Source organism: Bos indicus, chromosome 15 (genome assembly GCF_029378745.1).
Source record: "Bos indicus isolate NIAB-ARS_2022 breed Sahiwal x Tharparkar chromosome 15, NIAB-ARS_B.indTharparkar_mat_pri_1.0, whole genome shotgun sequence".
Taxonomy (NCBI): Eukaryota; Metazoa; Chordata; class Mammalia; order Artiodactyla; family Bovidae; genus Bos; species Bos indicus.
Genome location: NC_091774.1, coordinates 15,706,591 through 15,729,902, shown reverse-complemented (window position 1 = coordinate 15,729,902; position 23,312 = coordinate 15,706,591). Strand labels below are relative to the sequence as shown.

The window sequence follows — 23,312 nt, the reverse complement described above, 5'->3', positions numbered from 1 at the left end:
GCCAATAAAATTGGAAAACACAGCAGTGGCCACAGGACTGGAAAAGGTCATTTTTCATTCCAATCCCAAAGAAAGGCAATGCCAAAGAATGCTCAAACTACTGCACAATTGCACTTATCTCACATGCTAGTAAAGTAATGCTCAAAATTGTCCAAGCCAGGCTTCAGCAGTACATGAACTTCCAGATGTTCAAGCTGGTTTTAGAAAAGCCAGAGGAACCAGAGATCAAATTGCCAACATCTGTTGGATCATCAAAAAAGCAGAAGTTCCAGAAAAACATCTATTTCTGCTTTATTGACTATGCCAAAGCCTTTGACTGTGTGGATCAGAACAAACTGTGGAAAATTCTTAAAGAGATGGGAATACCAGACCACCTAACTTGCCTCCTGAGAAATCTGTATGCAGGTCAAGAAGCAACAGTTAGAACTGGACATGGAACAACACACTGGTTCCAAATCAGGAAAGGAGTATGTCAAGGCTGTGTATTGTCACCCTGCTTATTTAACTTATATGCAGAGTACATCATGAGAAATGCTGGACGGGAGGAAACACAAGCTGGAATCAAGATTTCTGGGAGAAATAGCAATAACCTCAAATATGCAGATGACACCACCTTCATGGCAGAAAGTGAAGAAGAACTAAAGAGCCTCTTGATGAAAGTGAAAGAGAAGAGTGAAAATGTTGGCTTAAAACTCAACATTCAGAAAACGAAGATCATGGCATCTGGTCCCATCACTTCATGGCAAATAGATGGGAAATAGTGGAAACAGTGAGAGGCTTTATTTTTGGGGGCTCCCAAATCACTGCAGATGGTGACTGCAGCCATGAAATTAAAAGATGCTTGTTCCTTGGAAAAAAAGCTATGACCAACCTAGACAGCACATTAAAAAGCAGAGACCTTACCTTGCCAACAAAGGTCTGTCTAGTCAAGGCTATGGTTTTTCCAGTGGTCATGTATGAAGGTGAGAGTTGGACCATAAAGAAAGCTGAGCACTGAAGAATTGATGCTTTTGAACTGTGGTGTTGGAGAAGACTCCTGAGAGTCCCTTGGACTACAAGGAGATCCAACCAGTCCATCCTAAAGGAAATCAGTCCTGAATATTCATTGGAAGGACTGATGCTGAAGCTGAAAGTCCAATACTTTGGCCACCTGATGTGAAGAACGGACTCATTTGAAAAGACCCTGATCCTGGAAAGACTGAGGGCAGGAGGATAAGGGGCAACAGAGGATGAGATGGTTGGATGGCATCACCAACTCAATGGATGTGAGTTTGAGTGAACTCTGGGAGTTGGTGATAGACAGGGAGGCCTGGCATCCTGCAGTCCATGGGATGGCAAAGAGTCGGACACAACTGAGTGACTGAACTGAACTGATGTGAGAGCAAAGGGCCCAAGAGCTATCAGGTCCCTCTCCCTCATGAACTTGAAGATAAAGATAGCACTTCGCCTGTTAGCTTTGGAGCAGGGCCATCTCATAGTTACAGTCTTGTGTGGAGACTGGCTGTGAGCCTTCCCCAGTTTTCAGATGAAGGTGACACATTATTGAGTTGACAGTGGGACCTTGCAGGCTGCAATTCTGCACCCGGGGAGCTCATTGACCCGGCTTATCACTGCTCTTGCTTTTTTGCTCTCAATATTGGGTGGCCTTCTGCCCCTCCATTCCTGTCGCAGGCCAATCAGAGCCTGGGAGTTTCCTGTCACTCATTTACATAATAAATATGGTCACAGCCAATCACGGATGAAAGATTATCTTCAGTTTGTTTTCTGCGAATGATTTGGGGTGTATATGGACAATGGGGGAGACCTGGGTCAGAAAGATCCCCTGGAGAAGGAAATGACAACCCACTGCAGTACTCTTGCCTAGAAAATCCCATGGACGGAGGAACCTCGTAGGCTACAGTCCATGAGGTCACAAAGAATCAGACTCGACTGAGTGACTTCACTTTCACTTTCTTTCAGTGGCAGAAACAAGCTCACCCTGTTTATCTGTACCTTCATCTCTTCATTCCTGGGCAGCAGGGGGAGAATGTTAGCATCCTGAAGGAAGAGTCCCCAGACATCAGGCTGCTGACTGATTCCTCTAGTAGTGTCTTTATTATTGTTGGTCACAACCATTTATTGAGTTTTGGGGTCTAAGCCCAGAAATAGGAGTCCATGACACAGGCCTGGGACGAGACTTAGTCCCTGCCCTCAGATGTCTTTTCACCTAGTGAAGAAGGTGGATCAGAGACAAGAAATGCCCCACTGGAAGGGGCAAGGACTGGGCATATGGAGTCATTCAGAAGACGGGTTTTGTAGTGAGATGATTTGGGCTGAGTCCCAGCTCTGTCCCAGTGTCACCAACTCAATGGACATGAACTTTGGCAAAGTCCAGGAGATGGGGGAGGGGGACAGAGAGGACTGGCATGCTGCTGTCCAGGGGGTGGCAAAGAGTCGGACACAACTGAGCAACACAGCTTAACAACAACTGACTCTGTTAGTTACTGACCGGGTGACTGAATCTCACAGAGCCCAGGTCCCCATCTGTGGCCCAGAGCTCATAAATCACCCCTAACCTATGGATGAGGGCCTCCCTGGTAGCTCAGTCAGTCAAGATCTGCCTGCAGTGCAGGAGATCCAGGTTCAATCCCTGGGTGGGGAAGATCCCCTGGAGAAGGAAATGGCAGCCCACTCCAGTATTCTTGCCTGGAGAATCCCATGGACAACGGAGCCTGGCCGGTTATGAGGTCACAGAGTTGGACACGACTGAGCGACTAAGACTCCCACCCTGTGGATGAGTTAGGGAGGTTCAGGATGACTCTGCGTTGTGTCTGCATACTCAATACACATATGTTAAGCATGTGGGATGAATAAGAAACCTTTGCTTCCCAGACCATGCCTTCCTTGGAGATAACCAGGATGGGAGTTCCCATGTCCTTAGGTCTGACCCTGAGGTCAGACATGTCAGTAATACGTCTCCATGCTCCTGCTGAAATGCCCTTTCTCCCTCTGCCCTGCTTCATTGCCGCCTTGCCCAAGACTGGTCTCAGCTTTTCCTCTGGGTTCAGCTTCTCCTGCTCTGTCCTCTGTGTTCCTCTGCCCATTGATGCTCTCCTCTGTTGAAGAATTTAGTAGGAGTGCCTTCTCTCAGTCCCACAGGTGCCCCTCTTATCCGTTCCCAGACTTCTGCAACCAAGCATGTCTCTTCCTTTGTGCCCAAGACTTAATCCAGGTATCTAGAAAGTTCCTGGTCTGCAAGGTCCCTGCCTTGATTCTCTTGGGTTCTCATAAGAGTAGGATTCCCGAGGTTTCAGGCTTGTTGGTGCATGAGTCATAAACTTACCCAAGCTTATTCAAGGGAAGGCCAGAACTGTCGTTAGAAATCACTGGTAAATTCACAGGCATAGGAACAGAGGTGCACACAGGCCTCAAAGGATCCAGAACCGGAAAACTTCTGGAAAGTCAGTGGTCCCACAGAGCCTTCAGGATCTCTCTCCCACCCTCCTCTGGCTTTTCTCTCTTGACCAGCTCTTCCATTTTCCTGTGGGTCAGCCTGGCCTTCCTGAAGGCCATCTAGCAACCTCCCCACCCTGACAATGTCGGGCTCTGAGCTACTTGGATCGAGAATCCAAGAAAGCCATCTGGTAGGCTGCTGGTCAGATTGGCTGTCGTTTCGTTATGCCTGGTAAGGAGGTGGGTAGGAGAGGTCATGTGAGGAGAAATAAGTGCTAGGTTAAGTTAGACGTAAGAGTTGGGTGTGGTGCATTGGCTGACATGGTTGGCAGAGCTAGTGGTTGAGTGTAGGGTGGGCAGCCAGACTAGACTACTCGAGGGACCCTCATTGCTCAACACAGCCTGGCCTGTGTACCAACCATGTGTGTGATTAATGCTCCAGAAGACCTTGAGGTGGGTGTGATCCCCCAGGACTACGTGAGTTGGGGTCTTGGGAAAGATATTACTGAGGCTGTATCAGCCAGGATCTGGGAAGGAAACAGACAGAACTTTCAAAGTAGTTTAAGAATTGAATGAAGAAACTGCAGAGAATTAAGGGAGTCAATAGGGTGGCTGGTGGTCCCTGGTGGCTCAGATGGTAAAGAATCTGCCTGCAATTCAGGAGACCTGGGTTCAATCCCTGAGTCAGGAAGATCCCCTGGAGAAGGCAATGGCTACACACTCCAGTATTTTTGCCTGGGAAATTCCCTGGACAGATGAGCCTGGAAGGCTACAGTCTGTGGATCACAGAGTAAGACACGACTGAGCAACTAAGCATGCACACATGCACACAAGGAAGTCATTAAGATATGATCAAGTACCCAGGGCCTGGTTATTGCAGGAAGCTTTACCATCCCAGGCCTATGGGGCCTGCAGGGAGCCTGGAAAGAGCTGTGACTGCAGAGAAACTCAGCTAGAGTCAGAACTGCACCAGCCAGGTGGGGAGGTTGTTGTTCAGTCGCTCAGTCGTGTCCAGCTCCTTGCATCCCCATGGACTGCAGCAAGCCAGGCTTCTCTGTCCTTCAGTGTCTCCTGGAGTTTGGAGGGAGCAAGGGAATAATCGTGTCTTCTCTCCTCCCATTGGCTGCTCCAGTCAGAAGCCAGAGGGCCGGAGAGCTCAGATGATGTGGTCCCTAGAAATCAGGTCCCTGGGACACAGAGCAGGGGATGGAAGAGAGTGGAGAATGGATCTGGGAGGCCAAAGAAGAGCACCCCGCACAGGAGCTGTGAGGTTAGAGGCAGGCCTGGGCCCCCAGGTGGGACACAGGTAGCAGAGAGGAGTGGTGAAGGCACCCCAGCCAGTGCTGACATGGGCCGCAGCACAGAGGTAAGCAGGGCCGCATTTCCATCCTAACCATGTAATTGACTCAGCTAGGGGACCAGAGTGTACTTTTCTGGTTGATGTATGAGAAGATTTGGCAGGAGGCATTGGAGGGGGCGGGTGGTCATGACTGTGCCAGTTTGTCATTTAACCTGCAAGTTCAGGATGCTCTTGAAGATGTTAGAAAGAGTACTTAGACATGATCCAAAGAGTACAAATAGCAAAAAGAGGCTTCTCACTTCACACGTGAGTAAGGCAGGAAATCCATGTGTATCCGGTTTTGTGATCAGAACGTTAGCTGTTCTGATGAGTGGAGGATCCTGTAGTACTTTATTCTCTTTCTCGGCTTTACCATCCCAGCTCCTGCAATTTGAGGATGACACCTCTTACAGAGTATTAATAGGGTGTGAAAAAATCAAGCCCAGCTGGGCCACCACCAGAGCTGACCTCATCAGCAGTTTGTGCCTCAGGAGTTGTCCATAGACCCCCATCCTGGCATCAGCCTTACTGGGGGTGGTGGTTAAAAATGCAATCTTGAAACCACCAGAGGCCTTCTGAAAGCATCTCCAGTGTGGAGCACAGGAATCTGCATTTTTAACAAGATTAAGTTGCTTCTAATACAGGCTGAATTTTTGAGAAGTATTTATTTCAGGGAACATCACTGATTTCCTATAGAAGCTGCGTAGGGGGGGCTTATTTCCACTGAAGACCAAACATGAATCTAAGAGTGATCTAGCGCAGGGGTTCTCCATTTAGAATCACCTGCTGCTGCTGCTGCTGGAGAACTTAAAAAAAAAAAAAAAATCCTGAACCGATCTCCAAGCACCACACTCCACTCAAGCTTTTTGAAGCTTCCAGGTGGCGCTAGTGGTAAAGAATCTGCTTGCCAATACCGGAGATGCGGTTCGATCTTGGGGTCAGGAAGATCCTCTGGAGACAGAGGTGGAAATGGCAACCCACTCCAGTCTTCTTGCCTGGCAAGTCCCATGGGCAGAGGAGCCTGGTGGGCTACAGTCCTTGGGGTTGAAAGGACTCGAACACAACTGAGTATACACACAGGTGATTCTAAGAACCTCTGATCTTGTCTGCACGCAGAAGGTGGAAAAAATTAGAAATGGGGATGTCTCAATTTAACTGACTTTTCTGAATTCTGTAGCACATAGTCAAGTGCTAAAAATAATTGCTCTGGAAAAGAAAGCAACAGTGGAGTGGAAAACTGGCTTCAGCGAGTAAGGAGGAATAGGACCAGGGGTGTTGTAATCTGAGAAGGTACCACAGGTCTAGAGAGGCCTTAAAGGCGCCGGGGGCTGTCTCAGGCTCCCCGGGAAGCGGTGGGAGACGTCCCACAGGAGTTTTCCTCAAGGTCTCCCTTGCCTGCACCCAATGCCAATTTAGGATTGTTTTTTTTTTTTCTTTTTTCTTTTTCTTCCACTTTCTCTTTTTTTCTTCTGCTTTGTCTTTCCTTTAAAAAAATTTTTTTTTAATTTTTAATTGATTGATGATTACAATATTGGTTTGATCTCTGTCACACATCAACATGAATTCACCACCAGTGTACCTAGGTCCCCTCCCTCTTGAATCTCTCTTCCGACTTCCACCCTCTCCCGCCCCTCTAGATTATTACAGAGCCCCCCGTTTGAGTTCCCTGAGTCATACAGCAAATTCGGGATTGGATCATTTTTTTCACCCCGCCCCTTTCATTTGCATTTATCAGATTTTGAAGACAAAGGAAGGTCTCACATGCAAGGGCGCCATCCTTCCCTCCCCTCTCCTGTCCCACCGTCTTCTGACCTAGGAGGGGAGAACTCCTAGGTTGCCCGTGTCTTTGGGTCTGCACGGCTGCCCCAATGCAGATGCGTGCCAGGCGCCTATGGTGTGCCAGTGCCGGGGCAGCTCCTCCCGAAGGCAGTGGGGAGTGTGGGCAGCCTGGAGGAAGGGTGACTCAGGGCAGGAAGGCTGTTCAGGAAAAGAAAAATCCTGCATTTCTCATCCCCTAAAAAAAAAAAAAAAGGAAAAAGCATCCTTCTGATTCTTCTAAAGCTGTTTCTACTCCCAAGAGGATAAAGAAGATTTTTGATGCCAAGCAGGGAGGATTTCTTTCTTTTTTTTCCTCCAGTGGGTGGGTCAGAGCTGTTTATGCCTTTCCTGAGAGCTGAAAGGCCTTGCGGTTTATTCCTTCTCAAAAGTCCTTCCTCGCCTCTTGTGGCCCCACTGGCCTCCACTTCTTTTTTGAAACATGGCTTTTCTGAACCCCCAGCTCGGTGTTTTCCGTGGTGAGTCCTCAGATCTCGTTCATTCTGACGCTGGGAGTGTGCGGGGGGGCGGTCCGCAGCTTCAGCTCTGATAAGGTTATCTGATGTTCCGATGGTCAGCTGCAGTCTCAGTTTCTTGCGAGGGGGGCCCTCCCGCCCACCTGCTGATGGGCCGTGGGGTGACCGCGTTTCTTTAATAACCGTGTTTCCCGCTGTTCAACTCATCCATGGGCCTAACTCTGGTTGAAAAACAAAACAACCCCCAGAGGAAACATCCTGTCCCCGTGGCCACAGTTCGATAGGAGTTGGCGAGGTTGCTTGCGACCATAGGGTCTGGTGTGAATCATTATCAGCGCGGTGCTTATGGAGATTGAGACTGAGCCGGGGAAGGAGACTCCAGCCTTCCTAGGGCGAATCAGTGCGGAGCTCTAACACCCGTTTGATCATCCTTTTCCACGACAAGCTTTCCCAGGGAGAAATCCTGGAGCAGAGATAGAGGCCCGTCTGTTCTCCCTGGAGCCCCTCTTTCCTTGTCTGCAAGGACATCGTGTGTGCATCTGTGGCTCACACGGGAGATCATTCTTTCATCGTGTTGAAATTGTCTCCCTGGTATCCTGGGCTGACCCTTCCCCACTTTGTCCTTGGGGTTTGCCTGCCCAGCACCCAGTTCCCTTGTGTCCTGCACCCCTCAGCCCTGTCTGTACTCTGGTCAGCCCCCGTCAGCCGTGGGCCCACCTGCCCCCTCCCCGTGCCACTGCCCCATCTCGGAGCCCACCCTGCTCCTCTGCTCCTGCTCTGTGCGCTCCCAGTGGCGGTGCCCTGAGGCTTGCCTGGACTTCGCAGCCCAGGAGTCCTCTGGGACAGGAGCCCTGCTCAGGGACCCCCTGCCCCTCTAGCCCATCGATTTGTAATCATCCCCTGAGATGCTCCCCAATGCTGCATGTCTGGAGACCTAGGCTGTCCCACCTTCCCAGTGCCCCTTCTTCTTGGGGGTTTGTGGGGGGCTGGTGGAGCATCTTTGCTCACCTCTGTAGGCCCTGCTTCTCCTGCTGACACCATGTTCCTCCCCTGCCTTTATGTAAAGTAAAGTCACTCAGTCGTGTCCGACTCCTTGTGACCCCGTGGACTGTGGCCCACCAGGCTCCTCTGTCCATGGGATTCTCCAGGCAAGAATACTGGAGTGGGTTGCCATTTCCTTCTCCAGGGGGTCTTCCAAACCCAGGGATCGAACCCAGGTCTCCTGCATTGTAGGCAGATACTTTACCCTCTGAGCCACTAGGGAAGACTGCTCAAATGCAGGTCTGTCTGCAGCCTCTTCTTGCTCAAACCCAGCCACGTCCACCACCTGTCTTCCTTCCTGAGCCCGCTGGGGAAATTGCCCTCTGAATCCTCATGAATAACTCTCTCATCATCACAGCCCTCAGCCCTTGTCTCCATCCTTCCTTTTCCTTTCTGTGCAGGTGTCGTGCACTGCTGATCCTCCTCTAGCCAAAGCTCTGTCCTCCCTTGACTTCGACATGATACTGGATGATTGATTCTCCCACGGCTCCATCAGTTTCCAGTTGCCCCTCCTGCCCACCCTCCACTCCATCCTCTAGTGCCTCCTTCCTCACTGCCCTCACCTAGAGGCTGGGCTGCTGCTGTGGTGGGGCTAGGACCTTTTGAATCTGAGAACGCCGGGCACGGCCTTGGCCATGCCACTGACAAATTGAGTGGCCTCATACCTGCCCCTTACCCAAGTTTTAGTTTTTCTGTGTGTAAAGTGGACATGATGATACTAGTTACCTGGTGGGGTTCTGTGGAGAGTCAATGGGTTGATGACTCGTTTGAAAAGACCCTGATGCTGGGAGGGATTGAGGGCAGGAGGAGAAGGGGACGACAGAGGATGAGATGGTTGGATGGCATCACCGACTCAGTGGACATAGGTTTGGGTGGACTCTGGGAGTTGGTGATGGACAGAGAGGCCTGGCTTGCTGCGATTCATGGGGTTGCAAAGAGTCAGACACGGCTGAGTGACTGAACTGAACTGAATGCATTGCTGCACTGCAGTGTTTTCTAAATAATAGTCATTTGCACCCCTGCTTCACCAGAGTCCCGCTTGTACTGCTATTTTCTTGAGATTTGGTCTTTACATTGACTTTTAATCAAGTCATTGGAAAACAAATTTAGTCTTATCCTAAATAATCATATCCTTGAAATTGTGTGTAGGAATTATTGGTTATATCTTCCCAGGAGAAATTAAACATGAATGCATAGCTATTAAAATAGAAGCATCCATTGGTTCACTTCTCGCTGTCCACAAGAAACCACAGAGTTACAGGCACTGTCCTGCGAATCTTACATGAGTCATGCCCCAGTGCCCCGACCCTAGGATGCGTGTGCACCAGGATGAGCCTTTATCTCTCTGTGGCCAACCTTGCTTTCATGCCCAAGCTCCAGTCCTGTATCTCCAGCTGCTATAAAATGTTTCTGCCTGTCAGCTTGGTCCCTTTTAGAGGTCGGCCTGTTCACTTTCCCTCCATTGCCCTTTGTTTTTGGGTGACCTGGGCTCCAGAGTTGGACATCATCTTTCACCTTCTGGGGACCCTTCCGGGTCCACCTCCACATCTTGGGGCACCTTCTTTCCGTAGTTACGCACATGTCCTTTCCTTTCCATTCCCTCAGCTACCTCACGGTCTTTCCTGCCCAGTGTGGGTAGGTGTACATTTCCTGGAATTACACATTCCTAAGGAAGCAACAGTTAGAACTGGACATGGAACAACAGACTGGTTCCAAATAGGAAAAGGAGTACGTCAAGGCTGTATATTGTCACCCTGCTTATTTAACTTCTATGCAGAGTACATCATGAGAAACGCTGGGCTGGAAGAAGCACAAGCTGGAATCAAGATTGCCGGGAGAAATATTAATAACCTCAGATATGCAGGTGACACCACCCTTATGGCAGAAAGTGAAGAGGAACTAAAAAGCCTCTTGATGAAAGTGAAAGTGGAGAGTGAAAAAGTTGGCTTAAAGCTCAATATTCAGAAAATGAAGATCATGGCATCTGGTCCCATCACTTCATGGGAAATAGATGGGGAAACAGTGGAAACATTGTCAGACTTTATTTTTTGGTGGTCCAAAATCACTGCAGATGGTGACTGCAGCCATGAAATTAAAAGACGCTTACTCCTTGGAAGGAAAGTTATGTCCAACCTAGATAGCATATTCAAAAGCAGAGACATTACTTTGCCAACAAAGGTCCGGCTAGTCAAAGCTATGGTTTTTCCAGTGGTCATATATGGATGTGAGAGTTGGACTATAAAGAAAGCTGAGCACAGAGGAATTGATGCTTTTGAACTGTGGTGTTGGAGAAGACTCTTGAGAGTCACTTGGATTGCAAGGAGATCCAACCAGTCCATCTTAAAGGAGATCAGTCCTGGGTGTTCTTTGGAAGGACTGATGCTGAAGCTGAAACTCCAATACTTTGGCCACCTCATTCGAAGAGTTGACTCGTTGGAAAAGACCCTGATGCTGGGAGAAATTGGGGGCAGGAGGAGAAGGGGCCTACAGAGGATGAGATGGCTTGATGGCATCACCAACTCGATGGACATGAGTTTGAGTGGACTCTGGGAGTTGTTGATGGACAGGGAGGCTTGGTGTGCTGCGATTCATGGGGTCGCAAAGAGTCAGACATGACTGAGCGACTGAACTGACTGAATGATGCTCTGGCCTTAGGGAATGTACAGATCAAGTCCAGACTCAGAAACGCAGCATTGAAAGGACCCAGAGAGCAGAGTGGAGCTGGAGAGCTTTATGGTTGCTGAAGTCAGACCACGTGGGTTTGCAAACTCGTCCTCCCTCACCAACAGCGTGATATCCACATGCTACTCAGTGATTGAGCCTACATTACACTTTCTACAGAGGAGGTAGTAGGGATCCTGTTAGGATTAAAGAAGGTATGTCCTGTAACACACTTACATGGTGCCCACTACCTAGAGAACACTCAGTGAGCTTTAGTTGTGATTATTCTATGACGAGTTATCTGTGTATCAGATCATTTATAATCTGGTCCCCTGCTATCCCTCCCAGCTAAAGCTTTTCCTTTCTCAGGTCCCATTTTCACAGACTCCCCATCTCTCAAGCCTTTGTGCAGATGTCTCCTTAAGCCATACTGACCTTTCTGTTTCTCTAAGTTTATCAAAACCTTGCCTATCCTTCTAACCCTGCCTCAACTTTTGTTTTCTCCAAAAGCTAAAGATATCTTATCTTCTCTGACTGTTTATGGTGTCCTTCCTTCCTCTGGAATCTGATTGCTTTTTTTCTTTATAACATTTATTTGGCAGTTAACTTTATCTGGTTTTTCCTTGGTTTCCTATTTAGTTTTGTATGTGTCTGTGTCTTGCTTCCCTAAGTAGATGGTGAGTTTCTTCATGCCATTTGGAGGTATGTGAAGCAGGGATTCAGAGCAGCAGCTGTGACATCACCACTCACCAACTATGTGACCTTGAGTATGCTACTTAATCTTCATGTGCCTCAGTTTCTCCACTTGTCAAAAAATGATAATAATAGTACCTAGTTTTTGTGGGTTTAGATGAGTGAGTACTTGGTGCAGCTACTTACTGATTTAGTACTGTGAAATTCTTAGAATAGTGCCTGCCATGTATTACTCACTAAGTGTTGCTGATTGTTATTATTACCATTCCTCCTGCTTTATCCTACAGTAGCACTCACACATAAATAGCCTCAATACATATTGTTGAATGGGCGCCTATTTCCCCTCCAGTTCTCCTTCTTAGTTTTCTCCTAATCTATTTTTCTTCCATGCATATTAGCAGGAAAATTGAAAGGCTCCTTTTATTTAATTCCAAAGGGGGGGGGGAAACAATCCCATGGGTTTAAGTAGCTTTGGCTGTCTGCTAAAGTAAACAGACCAACTCACTGAGAGAAACAAGTTTTTTTCTTGGCATTAAATTTGAAAAGGAATTTATTATAAAGTTGTTTATGGGGCAGGATGCTGGTGGATGCGGAGTGCTCATTCTTCTAAAACTTGTTGCGATTAGGGAAAAAAAAATTCCGTTAAATACAGGAGCTGTATCAAATAACACTGGCAGCCCAGGAGGACGAGGTCAATAGGGAGGTAGATTACACAGAGAGCTTTGTACCTGTCCCTTTATCCAGGGAGTCTGCTGAGAAACCAAAGAGAAAGATAAGTGGTACTTGCAAAAGGGCAAGAGCAGCCCCAAAACTGTAATCTGAAATTACTTCTTACATCATAGGTGTATTTTTGTCTTTAGGGAGCAGTGTTGTTGGTAATTTAGTGTAATTGCAGTAACCAGCTCATTAAACTGTGTCTGCAGAGAGCCTGGAAAAAACAAAAAGCACCTGCCCTTTATGTGACAGTGTCTCAAAGAATGCATTCGACTTTTAAATCAAATATTCTTATTGTTTTCAGTACAGTTTTCCATACACGAGTCAGAGATTTTAGTTACACTCACACTTGGCTGTTCCTTCAGAAAGTGAGAACCTACTAAGACATAGTGGTTGTTTCATGGAGTTTCATAAGCATGATGATGGGGGAAGCTGTTATAACTGATTTTATTTAGATTTTCAGATGATTCTTGAACAAATGACATTAGAACCACAGTCATCTTGAGATCAAAACAAAGTTTTGTCATAAGTTAAAAAAGCGGCTTTAAGACAGGAAGTAGAAATCGTGATGGACGTTTCTCCCAGTGGAGATCAGTTAGCAGACTGTTCTAAGGCCCTGGGATTTAATATGTTTTATGATGAGATGGTAGAGTGATTTCATAATGGAATATCCATTTTTAATGACTCCAAATTGCAAATACAAAATCAATGAAAATGAATTTGAATAAGACAGAAATACCTATATGAAGAGATGAGAGAATTATAGCTAATAGATAAAGCAAAGGAATTAGTAAAAAATAAACAAAAACCAAACAGGTTGTTTGTAAGCTGGCTGGTATGTTTTGGCAAAGGGCTGGGAGTCCTTCTGTCTTATTCTTAGTGAGAGAGTTCAGCCTGTAAAGTTCTTGACACATCAGAGAAAGGTCTTGGAAGGTACTGTTCTACTTACACCACACAGGAGGTGGCCTAAATATAAAAGAAGGAGATTTAAGCAAAGTAAGTAAATTTGGGGATGATAAATCTATAGTGAGTTATAAAAGTAAACAAGGCATGCTTTAGCAGAAACTTTATAACCTTAGACAAAGTTCCTGGGCAGGTGTGCAGTTCCTCTCCTTCCACTGCAATCACATAGAAATACTGAAATTTAAAATTATCTATATATTTAAATTAAATTCATATTTCAGCAAAAAAGTACGAAGAAATTTTCAGGTGCCAGAAATATATAAGAAATCAATAGCCAAAGCTGTGTGTGGGAGGACACGTAGATGCTAGGGGCTAGGGCTCTATACTGCCTGTGGACAGACGTCAAGGTTACATAACCTATTCATGACGTGGGTCTGGAGCTGAGCTCTCCAGGTAAAGCTGGGGGCTGGCAGACTGTTGCAGCTTTGGTGAACCGGGCAGGAAAGCTACTTGCAAGTTTTTATAGGAAGTAGCTGCCTACACCATGTCATTAGTGGAAACAGTCAACCTCCAGAAGTAAGCCTGAAGCTGTCATTTTTCCTTTGTATGGGTCCAGATGTGCACTGCTTTCTCCATGTGGAAACCCTAACCTATGAAAAACTCAGAAGCTAGTCCAGAATCATTGAACTCTTTAGAGCTCCAGCAGAGGCAACTGCAAATGCAGTCCTATTAGATTTGGTTTTGTTTCCGTTTTTGTCTTTTTTTTTTTTTCAACAGACCATCATGGACCTTTTATGAAGACAAGCTCATGGGCAAAAATTACAGAGCACTTAAGTATATACACCACCCTAAAGTCAAGCAATAGGAGCAACAAAATAAACTGAAAAGCCAAATAAAATAGACAGATCTTAAAGGGAATTTAAGAATGTCTAAGAAAGATTAAAAAAAAAAAGAATTTCTCAAGAGAAAAAAACCAACAACAGAATTTTCAATAGAACCAAATAGAAATGCTAGGAAAGAAAGAAGGTCATTGAAATGAGAAACAAAAAGAAAAAAAGAAAAATATCTCAACAAAATAGGTATTAAACTAAACATAGCTAAGGAGAGACTTAGTGACTTGGAAGATAGATCTAGGGACTCACCTGGAATGCAATATAGAGAGATAATAAGATATAAATGGCTCATATGGTAAAAAATCTGCCTGCAATGCAAGAGACCCAGCTTCAGTCCCTGGGTTGGAAAGATCCTCTGGAGAAGGGAACAGCTACCCACTCCAGTCTTTTTGCCTGGAGGCGTCCATAGATGGAGGAGCCTGGAGGGCTACAGTACATGGGGTCTCAGAGTCAGACCTGACAGAACGACTAACGGACAACACTGTGAAAAAGAACATAAGTCACAAAAAAGGATAGAAAGAGAGGCTTTGATGTGATTGGATCCTCAGAGGAGAGAATAGAGAGTTCACTGAAGATCAGTATATGGTCTCATAAAATGTTCCTTGGCATTTTGGTCAGAGATTTAAGACTGTGTTCCCTGGTGGCTCAGACGGTAAAGTGTCACCCTGCAATGCGGGACACCTGGGTTCGATCCCTGGGTCAGGAAGATCGCCTGGAGAAGGAAATGGCAACCCACTCCAGTATTCTTGCCTGGAAAATTCCATGGACACAGGAGCCTGGTAGGCTACAGTCCATGGGGTCTCACAGAGACGGACACGACTGAGCAACTTCCCTCATAAGAATGTGTTAGATAAGCCCTGAGAAATCTATTATTTATTTTCTGTTTTAATTTTGACTGGCAGCATCCACAGTGATTTATGTACAGTATATACATCACTGTATTGAACTGTGACCAGGCAAGACAGTCCTAGAATGCCTGACAGTTTTTCTCCGTGACGTTTCACTGTGCTTACTGTTCTCTGTTACAGCTGCTGGTGTAGAGAAAGAAAGCAAGTAGCCATGTAAGGTGCTAATAGAACCAACGTCTCTGGGAGACCAGCCAGCTGCCCATTTTCTAAGGGTAGTAGTATGCTTCCCTCATAGCTCAGTCAGTAAAGAGTCTGACTGCAATGCAAGAGATGTGGGTTCGATCCCTGGGTCGGGAAGATCCCCTGGAGAAGGAAATGGCAACCCACTCCAGTATTCTGGCCTGGAGAATCCCGGGGACAGAGGAGCCTGGCGGGCTACAGTGTGTGGAGTCGCAAGAGTCAGGACATGACTGAGCGACTGAGTGCAAGCGTGCAAGCTGGAAACTACTCTGGCTGGCTGCTCCTGCCTGAGCTGCCACCTACCTTGGCTTGTGAAGCTGGCGGCTGAGCTTCCATGTGCTCTGGGCAAAGGCAGAAAGCAAGCCTGAGGGCCGGTCTGCACGTGTGCCCATTTACCTTCCCCTTCCCACTCTCCCTTCTTTCTGGGGACTGCAACCCCAGGGCGCTCAGACATCGGCTTCTCTCCCTTTACATTTAAGGAATTTCATTTATTCCATGTCATAGAGAGAAAAGGAGACTGTGATTTCTTTTTCTGTTTGGTTTTCTACTCTCTGGCATAGAAGACTGGTACAGCAGTGTCCGTTAATATGCAGAAAGCATGGCTTAGTCATAAAGAATGTGTGCCTTAGGAATAAAATGACTGACCTCAGTTCAAATTTTGTCCTGCTAACTATTGGATGACTTTGGAAAAATTGACCTTTCTGTGTTTTAGTTTCCCCACCTGTAAAATCAGGTAGAAAAAAAAACACCTTTTGTAACATTATATTGAAATCATTTAATTGGTAGTTGAGAAAAATTAGTCCTTGACCTCCTGTTATATTGCTATATAGGTACCGGATGCAGACATTCTATCTTCATTTCCAGCACTATATTCTACCTTGTCATCAAACCATAGGGCCAATTTGGGGTTCATAACAATACAGTGACCATGGATGTGGGGTTCTGAAGAAGGCCAGGAAAAGGGAAAGGAAGACGTGCTCTCTCCTGCCTGTGCATCCTGACCACATCGTTTAGTTTCTGCTTTGCCCGCAGAGGCTCAGAGCAGGGAGGTGCACAGGGCCCGCTGCGGAATTAGGTCCCAACCTCTGAAGTCACCTTGGGTCATCCTGGCCCGTTCCCATGTACCTGTGAGCTGCGGGCAGAAGAGATTCCGTTATGGCAGATATATGGAGCCCATTGAACTCAAGTGGCCTGAGAGGATGTGGAAACACCCGGCTTAGTCTCCTCTGACCTTAGCCACGGGAGACCATGCTCTGAAGTTTGGGAGTAAATCAACCCACAATCCTGGTTTCTGTCTAAAAGCAGGATGTTGTAGGCTGTCTCTTACACACAGGCACACACACACACCCAATCTCACTCTCTTCTTTTCTCCCCCCTCTCTTTTATCCCTCCCCTTTTCTTTCCCTGCCTGTCCTTTTTGGTTCCTTCCCCTTCTTTATCTAAGAATCTCTCTTCTCTGTTTGTGTTCCAGCCTGCCTTCTGTCCTTGAAGGCATTATTTCATTGCTGGGTGGCTCTTGGACAGAAGATGAACCAGTGTGTTGCCCTATGCTCTGTCATCGCTACCAGTAAAAAAAAAAAAAAACCAGCTCCAGGCTTCCTCTAGATGGGATAAAGAAGCTACACCAGGCTAAATGCAGACACAGTACCCTAGTAAGCAGGGAGAATAAACAGGCACCCTAAAATTCCACCTAAGCCTCTACAATCTTGGCTCTGCTGTACCTTGATCTCATGATTCAGGAATGAGGCAGATATTTCCATGGGTTGTTTCTTCTGGCCATAGGAGAGCAAGGGCAGCTTTACAAAATGGATGAGCTTCTTATCTCTGTCCTCTAGGGGTGCGGTGGGAGTGGGGACCATCCAGGATCATTTCTAATTCGAAGTCTGGGGGCAGGGACGGAACGACCTTGAAGGGTGAGGCTGTGGAATACTCCATTAGCTTTCGTGACTATTCCTGCTTTCACACCACCTTGCTCATCTGTTGCCCTCACTAAAGCTACACATGCATGCATGAGCATGCCTACATTTGCTGTTGCAGAGCTGGAGAAATGCAGAGTGGGTTGCCCTCCCCACGTGAGGTACAGCAATCCACATGGCCTTGGCCCTCTTGGGTTTAGCAAGTGGCACCAACTCTAGGGAATCAATTAGTCAGAATTTACTTCTTTTAAGTCATTTATTTTTTTCCTTTTGCAAGTAACATATAAATCATTTGCGGGTTGATGTAGATAAGAAGTGCACCAAGAGAAACAAGAAAACAAGGGAAAAAATGTATCACTTGTATCCTTGGGAGTCGATCAGCCATAATGGACATTTTCATGTGTTTCAGACTTTTTTCTTGCTCATTTATAGGCTTAAATTAATTTAAGCCTATTTAATTTAATTTAATTTAATTTTATAATCCATTTAATTTGATAATCTGCCATTTAATTGTATAATCTGCCTTTTCCTTTCAAAATTATAGCACATATTTCCCTATCATTACAAGTGCTTTTTAATGGCTTTGAGATATTTCCTGGATGGATATAACACCATTTAACTGTTCCTAGTTTTTGAAAATGTAGGTTGGTTCAGCTTCCTGCTATTATAAATACTGCAGTGATCAATTAATACTGATCTCAGATTAACAAGAGTGCCTTGAGATTCTCAAGTAGTAACAAATCCACCCGCCAGTGCAGGACACATGGTTCGATTCCTGGGTTGGGAAGATTCCCTGGAAAAGGAAATGGAAACTTATTCCAATATTCTTGCCTGGAAAATCCCATGGACAGAGGAGCTGGGCAGGCTACAGTCCGTAGGTCACAAAGAGTTCGACATGATTTAGTGACTAAAAAACAACAAGGTGAGATTCTAGTATGTGTCAGTCCTTGACTGGGTCCTATGTACAAGATCCATGGTGTCAAGAAATTTATAGTCTAATTTGGGAGCTAAAAACAGAGTTTTGGGTCAGTCCTGAGCTCTTTCCTTTCATCTTTTCAGATTGGCAAGGTGAAGTATATATTATACTGCTGAATTTGAAATGAATAAGAGCAGAACTAAAGGGATGTGTGTATATATATGTGTGTGTGTGTGTGTGTGTGTATATATATATATGTATATATATATATATAATTATTGATATTTAGCACATAGCTCAATAGGCCTAGACAGAAAATGCATTGTTAATAATAGCAAATATTATGAGGAGATGAAGTTCGAAGAGCAGCTGGTCAAATTTTATCTTGGCCTGGGAAGTATCTAATATAACTGACAATAATCTATACATGTCCCTCTATTTGATTTAAATTCTCTAGAGTTGATTGCTCTTTGTATATCCCAAAATATGCAAAATTCACTTAAGACTATGTTCTTTAAATTGCAGCTCACATTGGTGGCTGATTATCTGAATTCCAGTTCTGATTTTTACAGGCCTGCTGAGATTTACTTTTCCTCTTGCTTTCGTTTTTACAGTCAGTTTGAATCTCATGGAAAAACATTCCCGGAAAAGGGTATGACGTTTATAAAACCACAGCAGATTGAAAACCGGTGTTCTGATGGTGTATTTGTGTGAGTGTGTGATAGGTCATTACTGTAGGTCAAAAGTGGAATAGACACAGAGAGTGGAAGAGGATATAGCTGACTTGAAAGATGCTTTCAGACACTAGGGTTGTGGGGTATTAGGACGAAGTGTGTGTGTACTTTCAGACCAAAGTGTTGGAAGTGTCTGTATAGTAGGGACTTCACTAGAGTCTGGGCAGAATGGTCTGAGGATCCCCAGTCTGCTGTCAACAGGGACGCATCTCAACCTCGCTCTCTGTTTTCAGATTGATGACCCCAACAGCAGCCTGGAGGAGGTGACGGATGAGGCCGAGGCCATCAGGTCTGTGAACAAGCTGGGAAGCAGCCAAGCCTTGAATGAAGATTTCCTGGATTCTGATTACCGGACCGGGCAGCTCTACCCGTTCTCCCTCAGCAGTGATCCCCACTCGGCCACCTTCACTCTCACAAACGCAGCTCCGATGACCCCGTCCTTCCAGGAAAGGTGGTACATGAATCTCAACAGCCTGATGGAGCGAGCTCTGACCCCGCAGTGTGGTGGTGGGGACGAGCTCTACATCATCGCAGGCGCTGTGCCCTCAGACCTCAGGGTCAGAGACAGAGTGAGCATCCCGGAGTTTGTCTGGCTGGCGGCCTGCTGCGCGGTCCCTGCGGGAGGCTGGGCCATGGGCTTTGTCAAGCACACCCGCGACCAGGAGGTCATCGAGGATGTGATGCTGAGGGACCTGGAGAAGCTGCTTCCGTTCCACCTTCAGCTGTTCCAGAACAACTGTGGGGAAAGTGACCAAGACACAGAGAAGATGAAAAAAATCCTGGAGGTGGTTAACCAAGTCCAGGACGAGGAGCGGAGGCTGGACTCTGAGGGGGGCTCCGAGATGCTCTCCAGCGCGAGGGGAACCAGGTCTGCCCTGCCACCTCCGGAGACATCTGGGGAAGGGAGTAGCCTTCTGGGAGGCCTCCTGGGCTTTGTCGCTACCCCGTTCATCAAGCTTTGCCAGTTAATTTATTACCTTGCCTTCGGGATCCTGAAGTACACTGTGTATTTCCTCTGGTATGTCACCAAGCAGGTGATTAACGGTCTAGAAAGTTGCCTTTATCGCCTGGGGTCAGCCACCATCACCTACTTCTTGACCATCGGGGAGGAGCTGGGCAGCATTCCCTGGAAGGTCCTCAAAGTCACGGTCAGGATCACCAGGGCCGTGCTCCGGATCCTTTGTTGCCTGCTGAAGGTGGTCTGCCGCGTTGTGGGTGTCCCTGTCCGGGTGCTTGTGGACGTGGCCACGTTCCCCGTGTACACCATAGGTGCAGTTCCGATCGTCTGCAGGGACATTGCCATGGGCCTTGGTGGCATCCTCTCTCTGCTCTTTGACACAGCTTTTGGCACCATGGGTGGTCTATTTCAGGTCATCTTTACTGTCTGCAAGCGGGTTGGCTATAAGATTACTTTTGACAATCCTGGGGAGTTATAGAAAAAAAAATAGTGAGTGCCCGGTCCCAGTGAATTTGATTTTTTTTTTAATAGAGAAAGCTGGAATATTTTGTCTATACTATGGGTTTCTGTTCACTGTCAATTATATTTTGGCCTTTGGTGGGGGTGTCTGCCTGTTCCAACCTAACCCAAGAGACATGTTCAGGGTGGGATTATGTGTAGGTTGCCTGCTGGGATGTGGGTGAACTTCCAAGCCGTCCCCTTCAGTGAATCACTCTGATACAGGAGACCTTGTGAGAGATGCTGGTGTTCATTTGTGATCAGTAAAAATTACAGAAGAAGGAGAATCTGGAAGAGGACCACTTTAAACCAAACTGTCTCTGAGAAAAGTAGAAAGGAATTTATTCCTGCTATCACTCTCTGAGACTCAAGACAAAACTGATATAAGTATTCCTGGCCAATTTGTTATCATTTTGTTTCTCTTTCTCCCCAGCTCAGCTGACTTGGTGAGGTGCAGACACTTCCTTGTTGAAATAGCTCTCTTAGGATATAGAATCTGTTACATCCCTTAGCTTTCCATGACTCCCGAGAATCTGTAAGGTGGTTTTGTTTCTCCAATGTTGAATTTTGCTGCATTTTTCCTTTGAGTTAATGGTAAGCATTATATGCAAATATGGCATAACAAATTCTGAATGCAAGGACTAAGATTGTTTGCCCCTTGAATGCTACCCAGGTATTAAAAAGGGGGTGCAAAGATCAGACCTCTGCTCTGAATAGGTGCCATAGGTCTGAGGATATCCTTAGCCAAGCTTGGATTAACTTGACATATATTAAATCTCTGGCTGAGAAAATGGAGCTCAAAGACCTACATGTTAAGCTAATATGAAAATTCATATCCTGCAAAATACTAGATCAGTCTTTCTTAAACTTCCAGCAAGTACCCAATAGAGTAAAATGCTCTGACTCTGTCCTTAAATGGTGGTTTCAGTATAAAGGTATTAAAAAAATAGTCAGAAAATTATAACTCTTCTGCCTATCTTGGCAAAAAAAAAAAATCATAGACACATATATCTAAGTTTATATGTATATAATCTTAATTCCGAATCATTATCTCAGGAAATTATTTTTATAGTGTGTTTGATGCTAGAAAACATAACTTTCCAATTAAAGCAAGTTATTTATGAGAGCTAATCTCCAATTTTTTGATCAAGCACTTGTCATTTTAATTCTTGCACTGAAAAACGATAACAGGAGGAAGCCAAAGCTCCCAAACTTTGCTCTGCCTTCCAGAGCTGAGAGGGAATCACCTGGATTTTTCTGAGTGTTCTAGAGAGTTCCTGTGAGGTAGAATAGGACCCAGTGTAAACTACTGATTTGGGGGTGCAGGCCACCGTGCATCTGAAAGTTCAGTGCAGAGATCTGGGTCCAGAAAGGCAATGAGGGGAGAAGGATGGGCGAACCGTCGGCATCAAGTTGATGCCCAAGAAATGTGAGTGTGGTGAGAGTTACTTTTTTGCAGAAAAATAATGGAATTGGACCCTAAGTAGCAGGGCAGCCAGCAAGCTGCCGTTCTGATCAGTTTGTTGCGTGAGGTAGGGTAGTGGGACACCAGACCGTGAACCTGTCATAGGAAGTAATACACTAGATTATCTAAGACTCTTAAGCAGTATTTTACCAACACTTCTGTTGGTGACCGTAAAAATCTGTAGTCAGGCTTTCCTTCATTTCGGTAGTGTGAGGAGCCATGGAGGAGAAGAGTTTGCCTTGGTACTGATGGGTCAGGTAGAATCCTGCCAGATGAAAGAAAGGGAATTTCAGAGTGGACCAGAGAGATGGTCTGACCAGAGACAAGCTAGGCCTGACCAAAGCTGCCTCTGATGAGGAAGCTAGCGCCTGATGCTAACTGATGGTAGACCAGGAGCCAAGGTCTTCTGCTTGGATCCTATCCGAGGTGACATCCCACACCTTGGGTGTCAGATCTGTGTCTCCCTGGTCTAGGGCGGGGTTTTCTCCATCATCCATCGAACAAACTGGACTCTGATGAATTAAATGGGTTTGGCCCATGTGATGAAGCAACTAGCCGTCCATGCGCACCAGTAGGGTTGTTGCCTCCTGTGGAATTAATGTCCCCTCAGAGTACCTATCTGCATACCGAAAGGCCCACGGGGGCCATCCATGGCAGCTGGAGCCCCTTGGCACCATGCAAGGAGCAGGGCATCTGAACTTTTCTCGAGAACCATTCGAAAATGTCTTCCTTTTCAGTTCTAGTTGTTTTGCGTCTTATTTATTTATTACGGTGTGGCCTTTTTTGAAATCTGGAAAGGGATAATAAAGGGAAAACTAATCCCCAAGGTTGGGTGGCTGAGAGCCTCCACTCTGGACTGTGGGTCTTTGTGCCTGTGGCTCACCAGCCCCAGCAGGTGGCCAGACCGCTGGCCCGCCCCAGTGAGCCACTTTGGCCTTTGGGGTGGGATTTTGAATTGACGAGCCCCATCTCTGGCTGAAAGATTTTTCTGTGGCTCTGCTATGTTCTCAGGCCCTTGGAGAGGTCAGCCTTCTCTTCATCATTGCTGCGCTGACTTTCTAGTCTGGATCAGCCACGCCTTTGGACACTCCTCTGTTCCATTGTGCCTTTTGAGTGTTCGCTTCTCACTCAGCATCAGCACTTGCCCCTAAATGCAGATGAAGGGATCTGGAGAAGGAGCTAGAGTGAAACACTGGTCATTCATCCATCCAATGTCCATTTGAACATCTAAGTTGCAGAGATTGACAATACGTGCATCCCATCCTCGAGGAGTTCAGATATCTAGTGGGGAGGACGCGGTGAGCTGATCCATGTACCACATCATGGTAAGCCTGCAATGGTACTAGCATCCCTGGAGCACAGCAGGAAAACCCACAAAACATGGACGTTGGGGAAGCCTTTATAAAGGGCGTGATGAGTCAATTTGACATTTTCAAGCTATGTACAATGCTGTGCACCTTGCAATGCTCAATAAAATAATTGTTGACAACTCATCAGCTGTTCTGGAAAATATATAAAGGGGGAGAATCTTGGAAGGAGGTTGGGGGTTATCTTTGATTTTTATTTTATTTTTTTCCATTTTCTTCTTGATTGACATTAACTCAAGCCATTTCCACTCCCACCTGGATTTTTTTCTTTTAATTTTTTAATCACACATGAGAAAACAGAGAGGTTAGATCAGTGAAACGGCCCTGGACCTTTTTTCCATGTTATTTCTCTGAAAAGCTATTTGAGACATGAAATATTTGAAGTACCCAGGAACCTACTGCT

The 23,312-nt window shown here is 46.2% G+C and overlaps 1 protein-coding gene across 1 annotated transcript in view; it reads left to right on the top strand.

Annotated features, from left to right (window-relative positions):
- The window catches only part of ENDOD1 (endonuclease domain containing 1), a 35,186-nt gene extending 12,151 nt beyond the window's left edge, over positions 1-23,035 (top strand). The window contains exon 2 of the mRNA XM_019975480.2: positions 18,855-23,035. Within this exon, the coding sequence (XP_019831039.2) occupies positions 18,855-20,057 (1,203 nt within the window). The 3' untranslated portion in view covers positions 20,058-23,035. The remainder of the gene's footprint in view (positions 1-18,854) is intronic.
- Positions 23,036-23,312: the final 277 nt, after the last annotated feature.